The sequence below is a fragment of the Euphorbia lathyris genome, chromosome 4 (genome assembly GCF_963576675.1).
Source record: "Euphorbia lathyris chromosome 4, ddEupLath1.1, whole genome shotgun sequence".
Classification (NCBI taxonomy): Eukaryota; Viridiplantae; Streptophyta; class Magnoliopsida; order Malpighiales; family Euphorbiaceae; genus Euphorbia; species Euphorbia lathyris.
Window position 1 is genome coordinate 56678339 of NC_088913.1, and position 9146 is coordinate 56687484.

General features: G+C 47.6%; 1 protein-coding gene across 1 annotated transcript; it reads right to left on the minus strand.

Annotated features, from left to right (window-relative positions):
* Positions 1 to 6853: 6853 nt before the first annotated feature.
* On the minus strand, positions 6854 to 8880 carry LOC136227569 (uncharacterized). Its single transcript, XM_066016267.1, has 5 exons — positions 8472 to 8880; positions 8230 to 8394; positions 7762 to 8157; positions 7339 to 7689; positions 6854 to 7228 (listed from the first exon to the last, which is right to left on the minus strand). Exons 3-5 carry the CDS (start codon positions 8101 to 8103, stop codon positions 7013 to 7015), a joined length of 909 nt encoding a protein of 302 aa, XP_065872339.1. The 5' UTR covers positions 8104 to 8157; positions 8230 to 8394; positions 8472 to 8880; the 3' UTR covers positions 6854 to 7012.
* Positions 8881 to 9146: the final 266 nt, after the last annotated feature.

Below are 9146 nucleotides of genomic sequence, written 5' to 3' on the forward strand. Positions count from 1 at the left end.
TTATACCAAGTGGACAAAGTCTGGATATAGTGCCAGAGGGCCTAGCGCGAGTATGGAATCCGCAGCAGTGAAAGTGGTTGATCTTAATGCTATCGAAAAGAGGCGGTTCGCCAAGTTCGATCAGACCTATGCGAAAGTTTTTGAACGTCTACAGAAGAAGGGGTTATTGAAAGCCCTTACCCCGTATAACAAAGCTCAACCTACTCCGCAGATTCAGGCTAGAGGGTATTGTGAATTCCACAGCAGTTATGGACATACGATTGAGAATTGCGAGAGGCTGAAACACGAAATCCAAGATTTGATTGAGGAGAAGAAGATAGCTGATCCTTCGTCAGCAAACCCTTCCATTAGGCGCAATCCATTGCCTAATCATAGGGTGAGCATGATCGGAGTTGGTTTGATGGAAACTGTAGTGATGGAATCTTTTGAGGAAGATGTAGAGGAGTTGTTGGACTCCGTCGAAAGAAGCAATGTAGGAAATGGTCTGTATGTGTCCTTCTTGGGTGAGGAATAAGAGGATGAACCAATGGAGGAAGGATCAGATGGTGGAGCACCATACGACAAGGATAGTGCCGAAAAGACCGGAGAAGGGTCGTCTCGGACTATTGTGCCAAATTTGGGTTTGTTCAGTGGAGGAAGGGATCCCGAAGTGCACTTGCGTGAGTATATGCACGACATGTTTATTGAATCCTTCGGGGTAGATGAAATTGCTCAGTGGTTCCACCATTCGCTGGTAGGTGAGCCTTTGCAATGGTTCCATTCATTGCCCGACTCTTGCAAGCACGATTGGGATCGGTTGTCGGATTTGTTTCTTGAAAAGTATCAGAGAGCTGAGGATAAAACTGCGGAGCGCTTTGCAATGCAGATTGGACCCATCAAGCGTCCATTGCCGAGGGTGAGCAAGTATAACGGCAATAAAGACCCTATGGAGCACCTTCACTTTTACTTGTCAGCTATGACAGCCTTGAGTTTCAAAGAGGAAGAGATCACTAGCTTGTTTTGTAATTCATTAATGGGTGAACCGCTGATGTGGTATATGTCGCTGCCAATGTATGTTAAGACCGATTGGGCAGCTATGACGAAGAGATTTATCAAGGAGTATACGGTATGGATGCTAGCAGAGCAAACCCCTGATTCCCCATCTTACCAAACACCTGATGCGGTGTTAGCAATGCCTAGGTATGGTGGGTACCAGGATCCTGTGGAGCATGCGAGGATATTCCGCGATCATATGTATAACACCGGATTTCCGCAGTGTGAGTTGCATGAACATTTTCCGGAAACCTTGATGGGAGAAGCCTTATTGTGGCATCAGGGTCTGTCAGAGGAAGAGATGTGCCATTGGATACCGCTCCGAAATGCCTTTGTGGCGAGATATGAAATGTACATTCCATGAACGGGATCCCTGGATGATCTGGACAGGATTAGGCAATTCCCCGAGGAACATTTTGTGGATTATGCTAGAAGGTGGAGGCACCGTTATGAGCAGTGTAATGAGACAATGAGCGATAAGGTGCAGCTTATGTGCATACAACGAGGCGCTATTCCGTTGGCCGCAAGGAGGATGAGCCGGATGTCCCTCCGTGACTATGATGAGTTGATAGGTTGGGCTTTGTACGGATCATCGGATCCTTTTTTCCTGAATCCGAGTGTTCCTCACGTCATGGATTTAATGGTCGTAGACATTTGGGCGAGTTCCTCGGACGAGGAGGATGCTAATCGAAGGGTTCCTATTAACATCTGGGACGAATCAGATGATGAGCCGGAAGTTGCGGTGATGACGAGATCAGGTCGTGTGGCTGAGGGAAAGGCACCAATGGTAGAGATTGAGATTGGAGAAGGTTCGGCTCCTAAGCCCGACGACCAAGTTCTTGAACAGTTGAAGAAAACGCAAGCTAAGTCTACGGTCTGGGAAGTTTTATGCCACTCTAAGTACCATCGTGAGAACCTGATGAAGGAGTTGCAGAATTTGGTGATCTCCACCGACACTGAGCCGGCAGTGCTAGTAGGGGCAATAATGGCCCGAAAGAAGACTGAGATCACGTTTACCGACGAGGATCTCCCAGAAGAGGGGAAGGCCCACAACAAGCCATTATATATCCGAGCGGAAATTAACGGGAAGAAGACTAGCTGTGTGATGGTCGATGATGGATCGGCCATTAATGTTTGTCCGTTGAAACTCTTGTCGAAGTTGGGAGTGGAGAGAGGAGACTTGACAGCTTCTGAAACAGTGATCAGAGCATACGATGACAGCCGTAGGCATATTGAAGGAGTCTTCAAGGCCAAATTGAAAGTAGGGCCGCATGAGGAAGAGACTGAATTCACAGTGTTGGACATCCCGGTAACTTTTGCTGTGTTGTTGGGACGCCCTTGGTTCCACAAGCTGGGAGGTGTACCCTCCACGCTCCACCAAATGATCAAGTTCCCTTTCGGGGAGGAGATAGTAACAATTAGAGCTGAGAAATTGAGCTCGGTGGCAGCATTGGGAATTGAGCCTCAACTCTTCTCCGGATTCCAAGTCTTTGGGATTTACGAGTCGAGCATGACCACCGATGTGGTGAAGATGATGAAAGGAGGTTTCATCCCGGGAATGGGATTAGGAGCACACCATCAAGGGTTGTCGGAGTTTCCGGATTTTAAAAGTCAGAAAACCCGGAGGGGTTTGGGATATGAGCAGGGGAGTCCATCCAACATGAGTGCAGAAGGAAAAATAGGCTTGAGGAAGCATTTTGTAAGCGAGGGGCATGGAAAGCCATATTCGGGAACCTCCGAGTCGTGGACTAGCACGGAAGGAAAGATTCTGCCAGGGTTTGAAATCTTCAATGATGTCGCCGACTGGGGCAAAGGAAAGGCAAGCTGCTTTGTCGAGGAGATCATGATGCTGGATTCAAATGCCGAGGAGCAGGTCATTACCATTGAAGCGACTACAGTAGCTGAAATTGAGCCTAGTACCTCGAGAGTATATGAGAAGTCCGAAGATATTGAGGATGAAAATTGTATTACTGCTTTGTTTGAGTCTGATGATGTAATCACCCACGCTATCAATGAAATGAATTCTGATTTTGCTTACTTGCTTGATGTTGATCATGATCATTCCATGCATTCTCATTCATATAACATGCCTACATTTGAAATCAATACAATAGAAATGTCAACTTTCAATCTTGGTACGGATGAAAATCCTAAACTTATACAAATTGCTCAAGAACTAACTATTGAAGAGAGAAAAGAATTTGAGAGAATAATTAAAAAATACGAAATTGAATTCGCGTGGACATACGAAGACATGCCTGGAATCGATCAATCAATCGTAACTCACCGTATTCCAACATATCCCGAGGCGAGGCCCGTAAAGCAGAAGCTCCGATGTATGAGACCCGAATGGGCAGATAAGATCAGAGAGGAGGTGAAGAAGCAGTTAGAAGCAGGATTCATCGAAGTGATCGACTATCCCCCTTGGGTCGCAAATGTAGTGCCCATCGCGAAAAAGGATGGCAAAGTGAGGATGTGCGTGGATTACAGAGATCTTAACAAGGCATGCCCCAAGGATGAGTTCGCCTTGCCTCATATCGATGTATTGATCGACAGTGCAGCATCAAGCGTCTTACACACAAATGTGGATGGTTTCATGGGCTACATGCAAGTTCAGATGGCCGAAAAGCACAAAGCGAAAACCTCGTTCACAACAGAGTGGGGAACATACTGTTACAGAGTGATGCCATTTGGTTTGAAAAATGTCGGGGCAACCTACCAGCGAATGGCCACAGCCCTGTTCCATGACATGATACACAAGGAGGTAGAAGTCTACGTGGATGACATGATGGTCAAATCAGAGACAAGAGAAGGGCATTTTGCCGCACTCGAGAAATTTTTGGCCCGAATTGCAGAATTCAAGCTAAGGTTAAACCCGAAGAAATGCTTTTTCGGCGTTTCATCGGGGAAAATCTTAGGCTATGTAATCAGAAATAAGGGAATTGAGGTAGATCCCGATAAAGTGAAGGCTATAAAGGAAATGCCAGCGCCGAGAAATGAGAAGGAAGTGAGGGGGTTTCTGGGGCAAGTTCAGTATATCAGTCGGTTCATAGCAAGACTCACCACAATCTGCGAGCCAATCTTTAAGTTGTTAAGGAAAGACCAACCCGTCGTTTGGAATGATAAGTGTCAACAGGCGTTGGAGAGTGTCCGAAGTTACTTGTCTAATCCGCCAGTGTTGAGACCGCCTAAACTGGAAAAGCCACTTCTCCTCTATGTAGCAATTGAGGAGCGATCTATCGGAGCAATGTTAGCTCAAGAGGGAGACACCGGTGTGGAACACGCGGTGTATTATTTGAGTAAGAAGTTCCTAGAGTATGAGCTCAAATACAACATGATCGAAAAGACATGTGTGGCAGTGGTGTGGTTGACGAAAAAACTGCGGCACTATTTCCAATCGTATAAAGTGATCATTATTTCTCGGATGGACCCCGTGAAGTATCTATACCGAACTCCATCCTTGACGGGGAAGTTAGCCAGATGGTTGTTGCTTTTGTCCGAGTTTGACATTGAGTATATGACGAAGAAGGTTATCAAAGGAAGAGCCGTGGCAGAATTTTTGGCTAATCAACCCCTGAATACAGAAGAAGAAGAGATAAGCTATGATTTCCCCGATGAACATTTGAATGCAATCGAAGTTATACCGTGGAAAATGTTCTTCGACGGAGCAGTTAATTCGAATGGAGCCGGAGTAGGAGTACTACTTATCTCCCCGGAAGGAGAAAGAATCCCGATGGCGAAGAAGTTATCCTTCCCCCTTACCAACAATATGGCCGAATACGAAGCATGCATTTATGGTTTGGAGTCATTAGCAGCACTGGGAGCGTCATATGTCGAAATTTGGGGTGACTCCAAGTTGATCATCGAACAGGCACATGGAAACTGGGAAGTGAGAGAAGAAAGGCTACGTCCGTATCTAGATCAGCTAGAAGGGTTGGCATTGAGATTCCAAGAATGTCGCTTCTATCACATTCCTCGAGCTCAGAATCAGGCCGCGGATGCCTTGGCCACTTTGGTGTCAATTTGGGACAACCCCCGGAACCTTGCTTCGAAACCATTGGTATTGAGAAGATCTCACAACCCGTGCTACGAAGACGTAATGCTGTTAGGGGCAGATGAAAAACCATGGTATTTCGATATCGTGAACTTCATGAAAGATGGAACATATCCGGCAGAGTCAGAACCTAGGGATCAAGCTGTGATTAGAAGGCTAGCTCGTCAGTTCGTCATCCATAACGACTTGCTTTACAAAAGGCACATTAACGGATTACAACTAAGATGCTTGGATGCGGGTGAAGCCCGCGAAGCGATGGAATCAGTACATTCGGGAATTTGTGGAGCCCATATGGGAGGAGCAGTACTAGCTAAGAAAATTATCAGACAAGGCTTCTATTGGCTCACCATGGAAAGAGATTGTAGCGAGTATGCGAAGAAATGTCACGATTGTCAAATCCATGGCGATTGCAGTCATCTTCCGGCCATGGAACTACATGTGCTAGCACCTATTTGGCCATTCGCTGCCTGGGGCATTGACATCATCGGCGAAGTAAGGCCTAATGCTTCAAATGGACATAAGTTTATTGCAGTCGCCATCGATTATTTCACCAAATGGGTAGAAGCAGAGTCGTTTAGCAAACTGGGATCCAAGCAGATGAGAAAGTTCATTGAAAAACACTTGATCACCCGGTTCGGAGTGCCTCATCACATGATCACGGATAACGGAGTCCAGTTTCAGGGGGAAGTAAGGAATCTTTTCCGAGAATATGGCATTGAACATCACAGGTCTTCTCCGTACCGTCCACAGGCTAATGGGGCAGTAGAAGCAGCTAATAAGAACCTTAAAAGGATCCTCGTAAAGACGGTGGAATCACATCGGAACTGGCATGAGCACCTCCCACTCGCGTTGTGGGCTTATCGCACGACAGTCAGAACCTCGACTGGGGCAACGCCATTCTCCTTGGTATACGGAACAGAAGCAGTTTTGCCGATTGAGATTGAAAAGCGATCGTTGAGAATCGCAGTGGAAGCAGAAATTCCCGAGGCGGAATGGGTAAAGAGGCGATGCGAGCAGTTGGCTTTAGTTGATGAGAAAAGGATGGAAGCCCTTTACCATGTACAGTTGTATCAAAGAAGGATGGCTCGGGCTTTCAATAAAAAAGTCAAGACCAGCCCTATCAAAGAAGGAGATTTGGTGCTGAAACAGATCCGTGTGACGCACACCGACCCGAGGGGGAAGTTCAAGCCTAACTGGGAAGGACCATTCGTCGTAAAAAAGATGCTAAGCAAAGGAGCGGTGAAGTTAACTACGATGGACGGTATGAAATTCTCCGAACCTACCAATCTGGATAGGCTTAAGAAATACTTTTCGTAAAAAAAAAAAAGAAAAAAAAAAGAAAAATAAAGAAAAATTCCCGATAGGTTGAAAACCCGCAAAGGGCGACCTATGCAACAATAAGGGAAATCCCAATGGGTGAAAACCCGAAAGGGCACTCATTTAAAAATTCCGGGATAGTAAAAGGAGAGGAGAAAATTCGCCGGGATCCGAAAACCGAAAGGCGGGTCCTGGTAACAATAGTTATAACTTGAGCAATTACAAAAACAATGTATAAGAGACTAAGTATTTCTGTTGTTTGTAAATAAATAAAGGCATGAATATATTTGACGAGAATGATTGGAATCATTATAATCTACCGAATGCATGGTAATATGAATCACGGGTTATACATTTCCTATCCTACTTTTCACAAAAAGCCTACCTACTATCCACCCTACTCCCTATACATCAGCTATACATCGGAGAAACCCTAATAAAAGCTACAAAGCAACAATGAAAGCTACAAAGCAATACATAACGAGCCTAATACGGAGGGAAGTCCCAATAGTTCTCAAAATCTCTCAGGTGAGATGCCCGCTCCGCAGATAGTGCCTCCTCGGCAGCACGCGCTCTCTCATCAGAAACTCGCGCTCTCTCATCAGAAACTCATGCTCTCTCATCAGCAGCTCGTGCTCTCTCCTCTGCAGCAAGGCGTCTGATCGACTCATCACGCGCCCTCTCCTCGACGGCAAGGCGACCCTCAGTCTCCCGTCGCATCACCCCCGACCAGTGGTCGTTCCTCTCTTGATACACATGACCAACTCGGGCATCAGCTTCCCGCACTAGCTCACTCTGTCTCCGTTCATGGGCATGAAGATCACTCTACAAAAAAAAAAGAAAAAAAAAACAGATAAGAGGCAGCATAGGCAAAAACATAAATCATACATACATGCATACATTTCACTACACTAAAGTACAGTAATGATACATACCAGGTGGTCGGTGCAGCGCAAGCTGAGGCAATCTCGTAGGAAGCCGGATAGATCCACGTAGTCTGTACAGGTCTCCCTAGTGGTCAGTGAAGCGTCCGAGGGATCAAACGGGAGCCTCGAGGAGAAGATAGGAGGGGCCGCCTCAAATCCCGCATAAGGTGTCCCAGACTCGTCATAGCGGATCGTAGCATAATCCCTCCCGTAGCCTGGTATAGGCACGCCTATGGACGATCTCTCCGATCGGGCTGCGCTGGAGGACTCACCGACGAAGTAGGGCTGCTCGCGCGCTGGTGTCTGAGTCTGACTGCCATCAAAAAAATCAGATAAGTGGGCACTCCTCCAAGATCCCTCCTGCAAAAAAAACACACAATAAAACCTCCGAGCATATCATGAATAAAATGAAAAGAGAACGGAATCACTTACCGGAACCTCCTCCTGACCGAAGACTGTCGCGACAGCCTCTCTCGAAAACACGTCCGTCACCGGATCTACCTCCATCGCTGTCGCCGGGGCATCCCTCGCGCTCAGTAAAGTAGACAAGTAAGGCTCGCGGCCCCCGGCGTGAACCCAGACTACTCTACCGACAAAATGACGGGTCAGATCTCGATGAATGGTCGATAAAGGCAGAGTCCGCACAGCAAACATAGAGATGGGGATCTCACCCGGCGTCCAATGAGCGTCTCTAACCCCGGTAATACCTCGATCCCCTAGATACCACGCTCGCACGCAGGGGCCGGTGAGCACACACTGCTGCTCCTGGATCATCGACACGTATGCATACTCAGGGCCGAAGTCGAGGTCATCCCACCTGAACTGAATCTAAAGCAAAATACACAAAGAGAAAGTCAGAAAGGCTCAAACCAAAATCTGGCACGATGGGGCAAAATCTACCTAACTCAGGGTCAGCGAGTCGATCCGATCCAGAAGCCGCGACACTGTCCGACTCCTCTCAGCGCTCAAGTCGAAGTCCCTCCATCGAGTCATAAATGGCGGCCTCGGCACTCTCGGTCGAGGTCGAGACCGGCTAGGAAGGATGTGTCTCTCGTATGCCCACACCTGCGGTAAAAACAAGGACTAGGAGTGTGAAAAATGCGAAAAAGATAAGACGGATAAGTCGAGAAGGCGTCACGTACCAGCAGAGCAAAGGTATAACCACCGAAGTCCTTGCGCTTCCGGCAAGTCAGATCCAAGAACTTGTAAAGAAAGGCTAAGCCTGCCCCTGCCCAATCATAAGAAGCCGCTGCATCCAGATCGCTAAGTGCCTGAATGAGACCTGCGTGTACCTTCCCGCCCTTCGTGCGGAAAATCGTCTCACTCAGAGCATATACTAAGAAACTACGAACCGCCAGGTCGGTAGCGTCAGTCTCGCAGAAATCACGTCTACTCAAGAGGCTCGCGGTAGAGACAAACTTCGCCGGAGTAGACTTGGCGCATAGACGAACTCCCGGTCCAATCAAGACAGTAAGCCTAGCAGGGTCGACCCGCGGTCGCATCATACCAAAGTGGAAAGGGACGGGAGTGTTGCTCCCTCGCAATCCTGTCAACAGCGAAAAATCTCGAGGCGAGATGGTCATCTCCCCAAAGGAAAGGTGGAAGGTGTGGGTCGAGTCAACCCATCGCTCGTATAAGGCCCGTAGGCCAAAAGGATCGCATACCCCGTTGGTGCGGGGCAGCGCTGCAATAAAGGGCTCGAAGCCCAACTCGCGCACGCGGGCTCTCGCAGCGGCGCCTAGCCTATCGTACCATGAGTGAATCTCGGCAGTGGTCCCCGAAATCTCAATGAACTAAAAAGAACAAGACAAGAAAAT